At 34.4% G+C, this 18,554-nt stretch overlaps 2 protein-coding genes and 1 pseudogene across 2 annotated transcripts; 2 read left to right on the top strand and 1 right to left on the bottom strand.

The window, feature by feature from the left end:
- Nucleotides 1-3,136: 3,136 nt before the first annotated feature.
- On the top strand, nt 3,137-6,340 carry LOC126609577 (uncharacterized; annotated as a pseudogene).
- Nucleotides 6,327-7,720, top strand: LOC126609579 (diacylglycerol kinase 5-like). The gene is made up of 3 exons (XM_050277428.1): nt 6,327-6,457; nt 7,143-7,292; nt 7,480-7,720. Exons 1-3 carry the CDS (start codon nt 6,398-6,400, stop codon nt 7,516-7,518), a joined length of 249 nt encoding a protein of 82 aa, XP_050133385.1. The 5' UTR covers nt 6,327-6,397; the 3' UTR covers nt 7,519-7,720.
- Nucleotides 7,721-13,404: 5,684 nt separating this feature from the next.
- On the bottom strand, nt 13,405-18,327 carry LOC126609572 (uncharacterized). The gene is made up of 3 exons (XM_050277416.1): nt 17,758-18,327; nt 17,537-17,603; nt 13,405-14,019 (listed from the first exon to the last, which is right to left on the bottom strand). The coding sequence occupies exons 1-3, from the start codon at nt 18,285-18,287 to the stop codon at nt 13,570-13,572; spliced, it is 1,047 nt and encodes a 348-aa protein (XP_050133373.1). The 5' UTR covers nt 18,288-18,327; the 3' UTR covers nt 13,405-13,569.
- Nucleotides 18,328-18,554: the final 227 nt, after the last annotated feature.

The raw sequence follows: 18,554 nt of genomic DNA, 5'->3' as shown, positions 1-18,554 counted from the left end.
TTACTTAACAAACAGAATTATATCACACATTTTGTATCCTATAGCTCATCACAGTAATCATAGTTGGTCAGTTTAATTATTAGCAGCTGATAAGTGTTTGTAAAGAAGTGTAGCCATGGGAATTTAAACAAATTCAAATTTATAGATTCGAATGGGTCAAGGTTGATGTGGTAAGGAATTTATGGACAGTTGGACAAACACACACACACACACACACATATATATATATTAGTCCACCCTATATGTATTATGTTGTCAAGCATTTCCAAAGTTCTACTAGCTTAGATACTGATTGTTTTTCAGAAATCAAACATGCAAATTTTCTATGCATGTTTTAAAATTGGTTGTAAGAAGTAGGCTTCTAAGTGGACATTCTGTGTGAAGGTTGTTTTGGTCAGATATGCAATAGAAATTTGCATCATTGGGGAGTCTGGTGTTTGCACCCGTTGCTCGGTTGGAAACTATACGATTACTAATTTCTTTAGCAGCTCAAAACAAGTGGAAGATTCAACAAATGGATGTGAAGTCCGTTTTCCTAAATGGAGTCCTTGAAGAAGAAGTGTAAATTCAGCAACCGTCAGGCTATGAAATCAAAGGGCATGAAGACAAAGTTCTGAAGCTAAAGAAAGCCCTCTATGGGTTAAAACAAGCGCCCAGAGCATGGAATAATCACATCGACAAGTACTTCCAAGAAAACAACTTCATCAAGTGCCCTCATGAACATGCTCTCTACGTCAAAGTCAAGGATGCAGATATTCTAATTGTGTGCTTATATGTGGATGATCTAATCTTCACCGGAAGTAATCCAAGCATGTATGAAGAGTTCAAGAGAGTGATGACCAAAGAATTCGAGATGACCGACATCGGGCTGATGGCATACTACCTAGGCATTGAAGTCAAGTAGAACGGAGAAGGCATTTTCATCTCCCAAGAAAGCTACATAAAGGAGATACTGAAAAAGTTCAAAATGAATGATTGCAAGCCCATAAGCACTCCAGTGGAGTGCAGAGTTAAACTAACCAAGTATGACGAAGGAGAAAGTTTATATCCAACATTTTTCAAGAGTTTAGTTGGAAGCTTGCGCTACTTGACTTACACAAGACCAGATATTTTCTATGCCGTCAGATTAGTCAGTCACTACATGGAAAATCCCACAACTACACATTTGAAGACAACCAAAAGACTTCTTCGATACCTTAAAGGTACTATTAACTTTGGCTTGTTATATTCAAGTTCTAGTAACTAGAAACTTGTTGGATATAGTGACAGTGATTGGGTAGGAGATTCCAACGATAGAAAAAGCACTACTGGATTTGTGTTCTTCATGGAAGACACTGCATTCACATGGATGTCGAAGAAGCAACCGATTGTCACTCTCTCTACCTGCGAAGTTGAATACATAGCTGCTACCTCATGTGTCTGTCATGCAATCTGGCTAAGAAGCTTGCTGAAAGAATTAAGCATGCCACAAGAAAAGCCAACATAGATCTATGTTAACAACAAGTCTGCAATAGCTCTAGTAAAGAATCCAGTATTCCATGACAGGAGCAAACACATAGATACCCGCTATCATTACCTAAGAGGGTGTATTGCAAGAAAGGATGTGCAAGTTGAATACATGAAGTCTCAAGACCAAGTTGCTAGCATATTCACCAAACCACTCAAACAAGAAGACTTTGTTAGATTGAGAATCAATCGGCGTCACAAGACAAGATTAAGGGGGGATGTTGAATTGTAATCTTGTCTTGGCCCAAAGATAATGGATCTAGCCCATGCACAAAGAAAGATCCATGCACATGCTAGAGAATTCTAGGAAAGTTCAAGTTGGTGAAAGAATCTAGAAGAATGGTGAGGATTCCACCAACATACAAGATTAGTGTAGATAATTCTAGTATAGGAAGGTAGTGGAATTATCTAGATATATCTAGCATGATGTTTCCATGCTTCTCTAAGGTTCCATCCATGCCTATAAAAGGAGAAGGCATCCACACCATTTGTAACAACCAAGAGAGCAAGTAGTGAGAAGTGAGAAGAAGCAACAAAGCTTCTAAGAGTATTTGAGTGTTTCCTCTTGTACTAGTTTGTGAGTGAATAAAATTATTGTGTAATACCTTGAGTATTCTTTCTTTCTCTTGCCTATCAATTCCGCTGCGTTACATTCTTCTTTGTGGGATAAACATCTCCAAAGTAGTGAAGTCTTTTTAAGCCCCAACATGGTGTCTGTCAATGTTTAATGGGCTTCTAGCTTTAAAACCCCACAATTCGCAAGCAAGGCGAGGTCTAAATTGTGGGCATAACTCATATGGTTGGTTATTGATTTTTCCTCATGACGATTCCAATGTTTCTTTACGTAGAGCTCATGAACAATAAGATTGATTCCCCTTTGTTAACGTGTTTTCTTTTCTCAATAGCAACGAACCATTCAGCCTACATTTATTTATTTGAGAAAACTTTAGAATTAGCCTTTGAAATTTTTACTCTAGCATCTCTTTAAGAATAAAAGAAAATTACCAAATTAAAATCCCCATAGACATTGCTTATATTTTCATCTCCGTAAGACCCTAATCCAGAATTCCCAGGGATGCAAAATATTCCACATATGTTTGGTCATTTTGCTAAATTTCATTAGATTTGGCCCTCAAATTTGAAAAAGCTTTCATCTTGCTGTAAATTTAAGTCTTTTCTCTCTGTGTTGGTCCATCTCCTTATAATTGAAAGTCTCAGAATTGATAATGGATTTATTGTGTTTGGGAATTTCAGGATTTTGGATTTTGGTTGGTTTAGGTTGCTGCAGATGGGGGCTTTGGATGTAAGGCGGTGGTTGGCAGACACCGAAAGGTTGATTACCCTCCTTATGGAAGGGACTTTGTGAACCATCAGCCTACTAGAAGGTTTTGCAATGGCAAACTGGCCACTGACATCAGTGGTAAGTGGAAAATTTAGCTTCCAAAAAAATTGCTTTTAATTTAATGTTGATCTGCGCAATGTTTTTAGTTAATAGAAATTGACTGGTAATTAACAATATTACCATTTAGATGCCTTCAGTTGTTCTTATTGAAAGTATTTAGTTGAATTCTACTATTTACAGCAAACCATATAAACAATGATATGTAATTCTGAGAGGAGAGAGATTTAATGGCATTACTATGTTTTTAGTTCGATTCAATGATGCAAACTGTTAATTTCCTTTGCAGTTACTTTTATTTCAAGACACTGCACTCTTCTTTCAATCCCGCATTCTTATGAATCCTCTAAATATTATTTTTGCGCAGAATTAGTTTGCCAAATCCACATGACTGTGTTAAAATTGAGAATTGTTAAAGTAGTATGATTTACTTGGAATTTGATGGTGTTAAACTGCAGCAAATAAATTTTTCCTGTTGTATTGAATTTTCAAAGGGCTTCCTTTCCACTTTTGATAACCCAGCATCTGCAAGCAAAGCAGAGAGTTTTTTATTCAAGAGCAACAATCCAGAAAAATTTCCATGGGAAGAGTCATGGATTCCTATTTCTTAGCTCTCACTGCCATTCTCACCTCTCTCTCTCTTCCTCTGAAAGATAAATCTCAATTTTTGAGCCCTGATTTGCTAGTTACGCAGTCCTTGGAACGGAATACAAACACAACTCGACAATAGGATCTTCATGTTGTCCCACATCGGGGGATTATTATAAAATTTATAAAATTTATTAGGGTTTACATTAGGCTTTTCATCTCCAAATAATTCTTTAAATTTGGTTCCTTTATGGCTCGGATATGCATACAATCATCGTTTGGAATTTGGTGTTTATAGCATTTAATTTTCTCGGATTTTTTACATGTTTTTGTGGTGACACAGGGGATGAATTCTAGGACGGAGGTGAAAGGATTTGGAAGAATCAGATGTGCCTATTCATTTGCAAGGTGATTGTTTTATAACTTAAAATACCGTGCGAGTTTATTTCACTAACATTGCATTGGTTTTTTAATTTGATATGTTGTTTTGGTGTGTGAAAATCGAAGAACTTTTAAATGTTTGCGAATTTGGTTGACACTTAAGTGCAGTTCATTTTGGTCAAGGCTTTGGTTTGTGTGGCCAGTTGGAATTAATTTTGCTAAAATAAGATAAATCTCTTTTTGAGCGAATCTGGGGTTTTGTTAGGTGTGAGGTTCTTTTGGCCTAATTTGTTTTTTAATTGCTTTGGGGTTTTGTTTGGTTTGGGGTTGTAATATTTCTGTATTTAATTTGGTATTTCATAGTTTAGCTTACGATTGTCAGCAGTTTTCTTAGACAGGGACGTAATGTTCAATTGATGGAATGTTTTTAAAAGATATTGCTCTTAGAAGGTTATTATGTTTTATGTATAAGTATACTTTATACTGTAATGAAATTTTATAAGAATAATATTTCAGTCAGAGAGATACACAAAGATAAAGACAGGTTGAGCGATAAAAGCTTAGCCACAAGTGATCAAGTAGTGTATTTTCTGTTTCCCTTCCTTCACTGAGAAGTTTGTGAAATTGCTGTGGTTGGAACGCCACTATTGGTTTGGGTATGCTCTCTGTCTCAGTGTTATGAGGTGAAAAGTTATCTGAAAAAAATGGAAATAAAATTTTCTGCATTGCGATTCTTAATTAATTGTATGATAATGTTTCCAATGTTTTAGATTACATTGATATGTATTATTTTAAAATATATATAAAGATTAGTTTATAGGTGTATGCACTTAATATTGGATATATGGTATATTTCAGGTTATTTGACATACAAGTCCATATAATCTCAATTTTCTCACGCAATTTTTATGCTTTGGAATCGTTGAACAGGATGATTCATACTTGGGTAGCTACATCAGCACAATTGGAGTTGAATTTGTAAGCATTTTGTCAGATTTACACTACTGATTCCTTTTATTCAACTCTCGCTAATCTCTATTATTTATTGTGTCGTTTAGAAACAAGTCATGAAAACGGTGAAGTATAGATGAATTCACTTACAGCTTCCCTTGACATTTCTAGATGGAATGCCATTGAAAGTAATCATTCTCACATTCATATGAATAAATAATGTTTCAGATGTTATGCATGGTAGACAAGTTTCCAATACTGAGTCCAAAGTATAAGAAATGATGAGCTGTCAAGGTTCTTATTTCTTCACTTATCTGACTTCTTGCATTTGGCTTAACACCTAAACTTGTCTTATCTCATCTACGTGTAGATTACATTTTGTTTGTGCTTAATGGAATGTTGAAAAATGCTCAAGTGCATGGTAAGTTCTTATGAATTTACTCTTTAATAGTCAGGTCATTTGCAACCATTTATATAAACGTTTGATTAAGTAAACGTTTGATTGTGTATTTATTTAAACGTTACAATTAGTGATATACATGTAAACGTTACATTTTGGTTGGGCTGGATTAGTTACAGACAGAGAAGGGGGGAAGGTGTGGAATGTCAGGGAGAGGAAGGGAGAGAGAGGTCTGCATCTCAGAGCCCAGCTCGAGTCCTCAGGTAAAACCCTATTGTTCCCTGTTTTTCTTCTCAGCATCTTACAAAACTACTTCTTTCTTCATATTCTCTTTATCTTTGGCTGAAATTCTGAGTTGCCGACTCCCACTGTCTTCCTTCTCGACTTATTTGCCAAAATCTTTTCAGTTTCAGCAGTAGCGGCCACCACTCTTCCCCAAAGGTAAATTTCTCTTCTCTTTCTTAGATTTAGAATCTTCAAAAGCCTCATCTACATCGTTTGATTTCTGTAATTTAGCCAAAAATTACTTTGTTCTCTGTGCAGTGCTGCCCATTTTCCACCATAATCACATCTTAAACTCTTCCAATGAGATGCCCGGAGAAGGTCCGTACGCTCACTCATACCCAATTTACCCAAAAATAATTTTAATATCAGTGATGGGTTTGTGTTTTCTCGCAAATTTGCTCTGTTGCTTCCCGCTTCGTTTGACTGCATCTTCCTTTGTTTTGACTTTCGTTTTTGTTTTTGTTTTGCTTTGTGCTCTCTCGCCGTCAAACGATGTTCTCTTTTTGTGAGGGTGGTCGTCCCAAAACGTTGTTGTCTTTCTGTGAGAGTCGTTGTCTAAAAAATTTCTAAATATTTGTCTCTCTCTGTGTCTGAGTCTGGGATTTGGGTCTATTTTGAAGGCATCTTCACGGCTGTGAAACTGAGGAGCAGATTCGTGAGATTGTCTAAAAAAGTTCTTTTATATAAGATTACCACTTATGAAGAAGTGAACTAAATAGGGTGATTCTTATATTTGCTAAGATTTGGTTCCCCAAAATTAGTTTTGCATGCAATAAGAATCCTGCGGATCAAATTGTAGGTCCAAACGTCGCTTAAACATGATTTGGATGGTAAACCTTCCGTTGATATACCAAGCTGCCCAGTTTTAGTGTTTGTTGATATAAAAGATGAAAAGCTTGGAGGACGACTCTATAACGAATTTTGCTACCGTCTTAATAAAAAAACAGGTATTATTCTTTCTCTCTTTGTAATTGTCTCTCCTTGGAGAAAGGCATTTTGAAATGATTATTTTAAAAAAGAAATCTGACCTGCATGATTGTAAATATGCTTAACTTGATAGTGTTCAAATTAGAGTAAATTGTAGATATGGTCCCTTAATTTTAACTCAATTGAAGCAATGGTCCCTCAACTAAAAATCCATTATCATTGGTCTCTCAACTCATCAAAACGTGCAGCTAGGGTCGCTCAACTAAAAATCAATTACCATGGACTAAAAATCTATTATCATTGGTCCCTTAACTCATCAAAACGTGCAGCTATGGTCCCTCAACTAAAAATTCATTATCATTGGTCCCTCAACTTTAATTCAACTGGAGAAATGGTCACTTAACTTTAACCCAATTGTAGCAATGGTCCTTCCAACATAACTCGTTTTGACAAAAAATTTGACATAGTTGACGAAAACGACCATAATTACACACTTTGATGAGTTGAAGGACCCTCATTATATAAATGGTTATTCCAACATAACTTATTTTGACGAAATTGATGAAAATGACTATAGCTACACATTTTGATAAGTTGAGGAATCAATGATAATGAATTTTTAGTTGAGGGACCATTGCTCCAATTTGATTAAAATTAAGGGATCATTGCTACAATTTACTCTTCAAATTATAATTTCTTTCCTAGGTCTTTGCTGTGCTGGAAGAGGACTCTGATTCTAAGAGGCCAATAAAGATAGAGGATCCTGAGGGCGTGCTAAAGGAGGTTTATGGTACTCTACATAAGAGTAAAAAATATGAGTTTGCTGATGATATTCAAAAGAGGATGAGAATTATAGTGAGTAGCATGTTAAATTTATCCCATATAGCCAATTGTTCAACACTTTTTCTTATTTTTTTTGTTTTTGTTTTTGGATTTGTAATTATAGTTTCAACACTTTCTGACATACATTTTGGATACTTTTTTCTTTAATTAATCTTTGGGTTGTGCTGTAGCTGTCTTTCTAACATATATTTCTTCTCAGATTGTTGGTGGGGATGATGTGGTTAACTGGATTCTTTGAGTTATTTGTGATTTGAAATTACCAGAGTCACCCTCCATTGTGCCGATATCACATGGGACTGAAAATAATATCCCACTTTCGTTTGGATGGGTAGGACATCTTTTAGTTTATGAAAGCCTCTTTGAAGGGATCAATTATTTTTCTTCTTTTGTTGTTGATTGAGGTGGGTCATAGGAATAAGGTGACGTTTTAGAGTTGAAATTGTTAGTGTTTTCGTGATGCTCTTTCATTTTCTTCTCAGTGAAAAAACTTACTAAAGTAACAACGCAATGGTGGTGGGAATAAGCGTTCTCAGGTATCTATGGATGTGTGATATGAATTAGGTGGATGATTCAACATCAATCAATAAAAAACAAATAGGATCTCAGATATCATACATTAATCCATACATTAGTGCTTGAAAGATTAGTTGCTAAAATAAGAATAACACTCTTTCTTTGCTTTTTTGTTTAGCTGTTAAAACACATGCCTAGCCTGTAGGACATATATTTTGCCATCTTAACTTGAAGGGCAATATAAAGTGTTAAATGCATGTTGCTTATGTTTCTTAGGAAACAGAGCATTTTTTGCAACTATATCTTTTATAATCAGCTCGGTTGAATGTATATAAAAGCCGAACTGCTTATCTTACCGACACCTTTCACTCATCTATCCCTTTTGTTCACTCATGATTATGTTGAATTTTTTTCAGGTTAAATGTCTTATTCATTTGGTTAAGGTTGGTGCATTCAAGTCCCACAGCAACGTGTGGGCATTTTTGCTAGTTCACACTGATGAGTCGATATTCATTTATATTTTATCTTAATCTTAGTTATAATTTACTTGTTATTTTGGTAGAATTAAAATGTTTTGTTCTATATTTTCAAAGTGTAGGACATGCGAATTCACTTTGGGCATAAAGTGATGAAACTGACGAATTTTTTAGTATTTCCAATTGGAGAGGGTTTGTGAGTTTTTCAAGATGATTATGTCAAAATTCCAGATTTTTATTCCATGTCATTTGACCGAGTGAAGAAATAAGTGCTGACTGCTTAGCTTTCCTAGATTGACATTTCTGGACGTTTAGGCATTTGGACGATCAAGATGACATTTTTTTTTGTGGAAGGATCCTTTTGAGCATTTGAAGAGTGTGACAACCCGTCCCAAATCTTACATTTTTACAAAATTTAAAAGCGTGATTTTACGAAAATGCCTTTAGAGGCGAGGGTCTGACATCCTTTGACCAACGTATAGCGAGGTGTATGAACTAATACTTAGCGTTTTCTTGAAATACTTGACGTTACAGAATTATAAAACCGAGAAGTACTTTTGTTTAGTCGCTATTTATATATTTTATACATTTTTATAATGATATATTTGGTCTATCAATTAGTGGTTTTAAAAATTAGTGGAAGAAGAAGAGGAAGAAGAAAGAGGGGACGGGAGAGAGAACAGAGGGAAGGGCTGCTGCCCAATCAGATGAGAGGAAGAGAGAGACTGCCCAATCAGAAGCAGAAGCGAGATGGGAAAGGAGGGAGAGTGGCGAGCGAGGGAAAAAGGGGGAAACGGGTTCCTAACTCGTGACCCGTGTACACCCATTCCCATTTCTTCATATTTTCCGGTGGTTTTCCACCGGATTTCTCACAAATTTGGACCAAGAAACCATTCCCAATCATCCCCTAGTCCTTTCCTCTTCCATTCCCAATCAGATTTTATGGGATTTGAGCTTGAATTCGAGTAGAACGAAACTATGGGTTCCGAGGGTGCCATGACAAAATCCGACGATCGTGAAGGTAATCCAGAAAATTTCTACCACCACTAGACTCCCCTAGAACCCAGGAACAAAGCCCAATCAATGGTGGAGGCGTCGGAACACGTTTGGAGGTCGAATCGAAGCACACCCAATTCTAGGGTTTCGATGGGTTTTGATGAAATTGGAGCCTTTCCAGGACAAATTGGCCTTGGTCACAGGTATGAAAGTTGTTCTACTCATTGAGATCTTCAAATCTAAAAATTTTGGTAATTTTTAGAGATAGTTGATTTTTTCGACAAGTCGGGGCAGCCAACCGCCACCCACGGCAGCAAGTGGCCAGAAGACCGCCAATGCTATTTTAGGCTATATTTGATGCCTTGAATTAATTTTTGAGAATTGAATGACGTAGATTGATCGTTAGAACCAAAATTCTCTAAGATACGTTAATAGGCCATTGTATGAATTGACGATCTGACCGTTGGATTGTCATCAAACTTTAATAGGTTATTATTCATAATATTTGAGGAATATAGGAACTTACGGATCTGGAATCCGATGTACGGATCTTCTCGAATTGGATTTGTAAGTTCGTAAAATAAAATGTTAACCGCCACTTGGTTTTGGCAATTGGCGGATATCCGACCGTTGGATCGTTCCGAAACTTTAGTATGTTATTCTAGAAACATAATGTGGATCCTTGGAAGTTATGGATTAGAGATCTGATTTATAGATCTTCTAGACCGAATTACGTAGACTCATGTGCGATGTAAGTTATGTATTGTATCAACAAAAATTCTGAGATATGATTTGATAATTGGTCACAGGCGCCGATCGATTGTGACGCCTCGATGTTTGTGCTAGGAAGTTGTAGCGCGGACTCCAGGTGAGTGGATCTTTCCTTGCTTATCATATTTTTTTCATGATTGATAATTCTATAAATGCTTTTAAATAAAACTGAGAAATTTATGTCATGACATAAATGTATTTATATGTTATAAAATACTATGAGATGGTTGAGTTTAGATTTCATTGTGATATATCCATATGCAAACTACGAGTGGCTTGATCCCTGTTTAGGGTACGTAGGCAATCTAACGAGACATTAGATGCAGCCATATAAGAAATGAGATTATATAATCAAAACAATAGCCTTGTTTAAGGAATTGAGCAAATTGAGGGATATTGGTGAAAAATGTGCATTTAAACTTTATGTTTTGGTGATTAATAGTTAGTACATCGTATTATATAATTGGAAATACTATGATTACTGTGAGGCATATCCATACGTATATTCCTTGCACATAATTACTGTGATAGCTCTGAAGTGCAAAGGTGAATGCAGGACACACATGTAAGTTCAAGTAAGTTCAGGTAAGTTTAGGTAAGTTCAAATAAGTATACAGTATTAGTTGAATTGATGGGGTTATTATATGACTACAATTATGTTTTTAAGCAACTCCAGCATTGTCGTACAGGTTGCTTATGAATCGTATACGTTGTATTAGATGCATTTAAAGCTCATAAACCTGCACCCGGGGTGATTGTGATTTAGCCAAAGATATGGCACATGTCTGTTTATAATGTCACCTCCCGCACCATATGCTCACATTGGATCCAATTTAGGTGCACAGTCTTGTCGTACAGACCATCATAGGTGGTTCCGACTTGTAGGTGACTAGCGATTTATCACACCGCTATTATGAGAGCGTTGTATTGAGCATAATTGTATTACACCCAGTTTTGTCGTACATACCTTTTTAATGGTTACGACTTATGTGCAGTGAATATGCCGTATAGGTCACTATAGGTGACTTCAGCTAGATTGATTGATGAGATATAGGTAAGTCGTACAGGTCACCCTAGGTGACTCCGACTCACGTTCTAGTATGAGTTATTAATCGCATGATTAGTTGATATTACTGAGGAGATGTTGTGTTGTGGTATATTATGAATTTTGTGGAAATTATACAGATGTTGCAGCGAGGGGTTATAATATTCTATATGGCTTCTATAAAAATCTTACTTACAGGGCCACTCACCTTTGTCTTGTCTTCACCCTTCAGATTTTATCAGATGAGCTTTCTTATAATCGAAGGTTCGTGGTGATTCTTATTACTAGAGATTATTTCGAGGGTACGATTCCCAATTCACTCTTCTGTACTTACTTATGCTCTAACATCACGTATGCAGTGGGTTTATTCCCGCTCGCCAGTGCACTCTGGTATTTAGGCACTCTTAGGTTTAAATTTATTCACAATTTTTCCACATCATTACACTTTTATTTAGATGCTTGATCACCATCTAGGTTTAAGTTAAGTTGATTTGATGCAAGTTAGAGTAGATGTCATACTTAACTTGGGTTTAGCTTCTTGCAATTGGTACCATAAACACCTATTTGTAGATGCCATGCAATTAGGGTTTGTGTGATTTTTTAATGATTTCCATAGAGCTTAATGGGTTCTTACTTGTTTAAATTCATCTAGATGCCATACAGGGTTAACATGTAAGGATACTTTTGATGCAACCAAATGCCATGACCGTTGAATAATTTAGGGAAAATCGATCGTCAATATTGGGGAACTACTTGAGCATAACATATTAAGGGAATTGAGTAGAATTGGTTACGGTGAATTCGGATGCCCTAGGTCTTCTTTTCTTATGTTTTCAATTTATAATTTACATGCATTTTATTTTCAAGCTTTAGTTTAATTTCAAAGTTTTATATCTTTTCCATTAAAGCTTCTCCACTATGATTTGTTTCAATTTAATTAGTAAGACTTTTCGACCTCTGTGGGACGATATCCATGCTTATATGCTATACAATCATCTGATTCATATACTTGCAAGCACTAAAATTTGAGACTTAATGAGTTTAATTTTGGTTATCTAATTTACGCAACAGTTATTAATCACAGTGGTTAAAATATCTATATTCTTTGATGATAGGCTGCCCTTTGGATGTTTACACAAATAATTTGATGCAATTTCTGTTGGAATGCCACACTGAAATTGAGTAGCCTTTTTTGTGATTAGTATTTGTAATTTCACTTACACTATGTTTGGATGAAGAAATTTAAGATTACTAAGGAATTTTAAAATGACGGAAATTTAAATGATGGAATTTTATTCTATAGAATTTGTGAATTTTCTTGTTTGGGTAACCTAAAAGAACAATGGAATTTAATATGGAATTTGTTGTTTTTAAACTCTCATTCATAGAAATTGGAAAATAACACATATTTACATAGAATTTAAACTTGGGAATTGGAAGTCCCAAATTCCAAGTTTTTTTTCCATGCAGAAATTCTAAATTTCTATATTTATGAGTCCAAACAAGGGAATTGGTGCATGTTAATTTATAAATTATGTTTTTAATCCAAATTCCAAGTTTATTTCCCTCATCCAAACATAGTGTTAAAGTGAATGCCACGTTTTAAAGGTTGCATGGATTTTTAAAAGGTTTTCACAAATCTTAATGATTCTTGCATGTTTAGATTGATCTGAATGCCACAAACAGATTGTATGTTATAATACGTTCTAGCTTGTATGACACAAGTGGAATATGAATTAGGAAAGCCTAACAGTTGCATTTTCTAACTCATAAGTAATTGGTAAAACTGTAAACCCCAGTGGATTTTACCTTTGATTTTCTCAAAATTGCTTGTTTTTTTTTTAGCCCAATTTTCATTAAAATCAATTTCTATTATTTTACTTTTCGTCCTTTTATTTTAATTCACAATTTCAATCTTTTCATAAATCTTATGTTAAATAGTTAGCTAAGAAATGGTTTTAAATATTTTTGTTCATATATTCCATTTGGAAAACGACTTTACTTAAGATGTTTAGACCATGATTACTATGTTCTATTGTAAGTGTTTTTACATGATTTAACCGACGGAAGGTACATATACGTTGTTACGGGACAATATGAGCCACAGTGCACTGCCGACGGAAGTCGGAAGTCAGAACTTGTAGCTCCGAGTCCTTTATCCGGTTTTTGGATTTTTATTCTATTTCTTTATTCTCTTTTCAAAAAGATAGGATTTGGGCCCCATATTAGACCCTAACCAATCAAAACCAATTGTTATGAACAGGTGCTGTATAATTTGCGTACATGAAAAACTAAGTTTTGATTATCATTGCATGGCATTACCTTTATTTATAGATTTGGTTTTTGGATTACCACATCTTTCGTATAAACGGTACAAATTAAAAGCAGTGTGACATAAAATATGCCTCAAATTATTCAGTACGGATAATATGTAGACTTGGGTGTAGTAGTGCTCATAATCGATAAGGATCTGTACATCCTCACTTTCTTAAGATTGCTGATGCGCAATTCGGCGTGCTAGAACTGAGCCGTCGGGCAAATGTGCGACGTAACATCGATGGCCCATCGTGCTCAATGAGGCACGGCCTCCAGACCCAAAAACCACATCAATCAACCAGGTGGCAAATTCTCCAATAAGAAAAGCTCCGGCAATGCTCGCTGTTATTCCTGCCATGAGTATTAACAACGGATTAGCAGTGACCATGGCCGCGAGGGCAACACCAACAAGTTCTCCTATCATCGCACCACCAATTGATGCTGCAGTTATTACAGCATCACGCACTGCCGTTTGAAGAGGGTTATCTGCTGAAAATATGTCCCATACCATAAATCCTGTAGCAAAAATAAGAACAGCAATGCCAGCAGCCCCAAACATCTTTGAATAGGCGGTTACATTAATATTTGCCCGCCCCGATGCAAATATTATTTTTCCGAACACCTATACGTACATAGGAACAAGTGAAGTTTGGAAAAATAGTTAATAAAAACAATTAATGAAAATTTAATAATAATAACGACAAAAAAAGAAAAAAGAAAAAAGAGCACTGACATTTTCTTAAATAAATTGAACTTTGATAGCCGTATTGTAAATAAGTTAAAGTTGAAAAAAGAGGCAGTGACATTTTTGTAAATAAGTTGAAGTTTGAGAGGCGCTGACATTTTCATAAATAAGTTAAATTTGGCACTGACTGTTTATACACGAATAGAGCAACTGTTTATACACAAGTCACCAAAAAACTATGACCAGTGTATAAACATTTAATCTAATCGCGTATAAACAGTACTCGGTGGCATCAAAGTTCAAGTTATTTACAAAATGCCATTGCTTTTTTTTTTTCTTTTCTTTTTTTTTTCATTTTTGTGTTCTTATCATTAAGAAAAGTTTATTATGTTCTTTTTTGTTAAATAAAAATGTTTGTGAAACTCTTTTTATTAGTTTTTCATAGCAATACTAATAGATGGTTTCATTTCTATGTACGTATGTGCACTGAGGTCTTTTGACGTGGCTTTTTTTCTTTGAACTTTATTATTATTAAGGGAAGGAGTAAAAATTTGAAACTATTAAAATAATTTAGGAGAGGATAGAGCTTTGAGGCTGGGACGTATTCGGAAGTGGAAAGATTTTGACGTGGCTAATCCAAAATGGTTTCATGCTAATACAAAATCAATTAATATACTTTTTGATAAAAATTAAGATACTTTTTAATTGTTGAACAAATACTAAATGACAAGCACAATCTAAAATTTTGAAGTGGATTAATCCAAATGTTTGTAAAACATGCGTGTTTTTAAAAGCGTATGTCAAATGTGTTTTATATACGGAGAAATTAGGTTTCTATTCCTTAACTTTTTATTTTATTGATTGAACCTTATTCTTTTTCAATTTGTAATCAAGGTCTTTTGATTTTTTTTTCACATTATTATTTAAAGAATTAATTATTAACATGTCATCATATTTAAATTTTATATTTAAAAATTATTTAATCATCAATATTATGGTACAATGATATTCCTCTTTACTTGTACGTGAGAGGTTTTTTATTCGATTCTCGTCAAAGGCGAATTTGAACCCCAGTATTGCTAGCCCATTGTGAGGCTAAATCCACCCCTCTCCCTTAATGTTGATAATATCGCTTATTAAAAAAATATTTAAACATTTTCAAATATCTTTATTTAATTTAAAAAAAATTATATTTGGTATAATTATATTTATGGCTAAGATATGTATCATATATTTCTAGAGAGCTGATTCGTGGCACCACTTTTTTTTTAAACAATTTTTTACCCAAGTTTTGTAAGGCTTATTTTGTAATGTATTTCAACGATCTAGACCGTCTACATTTTAGAACATCGTTCATAGATTATCCTTGCAAAAATTAGACAAATCCAAAACCATTAGGACATTCATTTGTAGTGAAGGGAATGGACGAATACAGTTCCACAAAGAAACACTTAATTTAATTCAACGGTCATGTGGTGTCAGATTTGAGTGATTTTAGTAAACATGATATTTGAGGGAATACCTAAAAAATAGACGATTCAATCGTTGAAATATATTACAGAGTGGCCCTTACAAAAATATATGTTAAAAGTTGTGTAAAAAAGTGATGTCACGGATCTGCTCTCATATTTCTGTTTTTAATTTATACTCATTTTTTAATTTGCAACCATTTTTTAATCCGCAACAATTTTCATTTTAGTTTTAGTTGGTACTCATATATTTAATTTCTTTTTGTGCACTTTTTTTTTACTTATATATGTACTCATAATTTTTTAAAATCATTTTATTTGTACCCTTAATTTATTTCTAATATACCTATCTTCATAATAAAAAAAAATGTTGCCACTTTATTATATGTAAAATGTGCCAATTTTTAATGTAAAATGTACCCATTTTTTAATGTAAAATCTAGTCAAATTTTATCTGTAATTTACCCTTATTTTATAACAAAATGTATCTTGTTTTTTTTTTTTAAAGTACCCATATTTCAAAATAAAAAATTGACAAAAATAAAAAAATCTGATCAAATTTTACACATTTCAAAATTTGAGGAAAAAAATAAAAATTCCCACTTGGTGTTCAACTTTCCATGATTAGGGAGGAATTATTAATCTTTTTTTTTATTAATACTAAAATTTAACATTTTGTCATTCAATCAAAATATTCAAATTAATAAAATTTCAGTTTATGATTTAGGTCAACCAGAGACGGAACAAATGTTTCCCATGTATATACAATCTAATACCAATTCTTGCTTTTCTTTATCATTCAAATGGCTGCAGTTTTGTTTCCAGTTTTAGGCTTTAGAATAATTACTAGAAAGTAAAAAGCCCCTAATGTATATGAGTCACTCTATGAGGAGAAATTATCGTTTATAGCCAAAATTTATGTCTTAAATTCAAAATTGTCAGTTTTTATAAAAACTATCATTTATAGCCAAAACCTCACATCAATATACCAAATTACCCTCAAAATGGAAAACCAACGCCAAAGAGATTCTCTTTGTGTTTTTTTTCATTTTAGGGTTTAATTATTTTCATATCTCAATTCGAATCCAAAAAGATAGAAAAAGGAGCCTGATGAAATTAAACATTTAATAAAGAGGTATTTATTCTAATGAAAATTAAGTAAATCAAATTATCAAATTTCATTTCTTAATTTACAAGCCTACAACGAAGATCATCATAAAATTTCACATAACTACAGTTTTTGAATTTTCTTGTGTGATAATTAATTGATATTTCTTAGAAAATTTTGTTAGAACTATTAACTTCTGGATATTTTTAAAATTGTATTCGGCAGGTAATTTTTTTTATGAAACTGCTATTGCATGTTCTTATGCATTCTGCATATGATCTCTTTAAGTTGAGGGTTACCCAAATTAGGCATTTAATTAAGGGAAATTGAGCATACTATGCACAACCGGTGAATCAATTTTAATATGGATCTGTAAAAGGCAAAAGAAAAAGAGGGAGGCGGGGGAAGGTCTTTGTAGCAAATCACTCCAGACAAGTGCATTGGAAGATGAGAATATTTTAGATCGATTTTATGGTAATTGGCTTCTTCTGTGAGGAGAATCATATATATGACGATTCAAATCCAAAGTCTAAGAAAATTGATTTTGTTGCCTCTGGATCCCAATATGGCAGCAATGTTACTGGGGAACAACGATGCTTAATTAGCTTTTGGTTTTAGGTGTAATTAAGTTTTAATTTTGAGGGTAGTTTGGGTCTCAAGTGAACTTTTGACTATATTTGAATTGTTTTATAAAAACTGACATTAATGAATTTGTGTGCTAAATTTTGGCTATAAATGATAAAAACCCCTCTACAAGTGAGGATGTCCTAAAAAATCACCGACTATTACCAAAAAAATATAAAATAAAAATAAATATTCAAGTACAGTCGTAACTGTGCAGTATAATGATATATAGCAAATCCTTAATTAGTATTACCCGTATCTTTACTACATCTTCCAGTTCTTCGAAAAGAAGTCCCCCGTATCCAAGGTCTGTCTGATACCTGCACGAATGGTGCACCCATTAATAGACACACTCATTAATGTTATATCAAGTAATTGTAGAATTTGTCAGGGAAAAAAAAAAAATTAGAACAATTCTTTTGGTCAAACAATTGTATGTATGTAATATATACAGGATATACACAACATACATACTTCTGCACTAGTTCTTCAAACGACTTGCCGGTTTCCTTGATCCATCTGGAGTATTGGCGTGATGCTGGACTTTGACTACCCCTGGCGATCTCCAGCATGTCGTTCCTGAATGTGGAAGCTTTTCTTGCCAGCTCTTCCATATTAGTCAGATCATCATCCAGTTCAGCACGAAGGCCGTCGACATGCTTTTCAATCTTGTTTACGTAATCCATTCGCACACGAAAGTTGCGCACGAACTGGAGTGCATGGTTGGTAGCGTTTACAACATAACCGTAGATGTCGTGAGCAATAGAAGCCCGATCGTTGTCGTCATTATTAAACCAAGGCTCCAACTTACTACCACTATCCAAAAGCCTTATCGCCGATTCGTAACAAGCTTTGCAATCTCGGAGGTATTTCGCGAGTTTGGCTTCGTATTCAAACTGGATATTCTTAATGGCCTCAGTTTCTTGGTAGTAAATTATACGAGCAAGCTTCCGCAGCTGCTCAGGACCGAGATAGGTAAAGTGATTAAAGTCTGCCTGAGACATAATGGACGAGGAGGAGGAGGAGGAAGAAGACAACGCACAATAACGGTGGTGGTGGTGGTAGTAGTGTAAGTCTTTCTAGGTGGATGCATTTATAGCTTTAGTTCAAAGCGCGACAAGTGAGCTAGTGCTAGTTTGATACTGAGGTGCTTTTATAAAAAGTGGGTATAAAAAAAAACTGAGCTCAAAAAAATGTTTGGTAAACACTTAAAAACAGCTTATTTTCACAGTTTTGGATGAAAAAAAAGCTGAAAACGTGAAGCAGCAAAA

The sequence above is a fragment of the Malus sylvestris genome, chromosome 17, assembly GCF_916048215.2.
Source record: "Malus sylvestris chromosome 17, drMalSylv7.2, whole genome shotgun sequence".
NCBI classification, from domain to species: domain Eukaryota; kingdom Viridiplantae; phylum Streptophyta; class Magnoliopsida; order Rosales; family Rosaceae; genus Malus; species Malus sylvestris.
The sequence above is the reverse complement of the archived record's forward strand: the minus strand, read 5'-3'. Positions and strand labels throughout refer to the sequence as shown.

Bases quoted from the DNA above. Each gene is read 5' to 3' on its own strand.
- LOC126609572 (XM_050277416.1), bottom strand. From the start codon at position 18,287: ATGTCTCAGGCAGACTTTAATCACTTTACCTATCTCGGTCCTGAGCAG. The intron at 17,604-17,757 runs GTATGTATGTTG...CCATTCGTGCAG, and splicing joins TTTGAAGAACTAGTGCAGAA to GTATCAGACAGACCTTGGAT. The intron at 14,020-17,536 runs GTAATACTAATT...ATGTACGTATAG, and splicing joins AAGATGTAGTAAAGATACGG to GTGTTCGGAAAAATAATATT.
- LOC126609579 (XM_050277428.1), top strand. From the start codon at position 6,398: ATGAAAAGCTTGGAGGACGACTCTATAACGAATTTTGCTACCGTCTTA. The intron at 6,458-7,142 runs GTATTATTCTTT...TTTCTTTCCTAG, and splicing joins CCGTCTTAATAAAAAAACAG to GTCTTTGCTGTGCTGGAAGA. The intron at 7,293-7,479 runs GTGAGTAGCATG...ATTTCTTCTCAG, and splicing joins AAAAGAGGATGAGAATTATA to ATTGTTGGTGGGGATGATGT.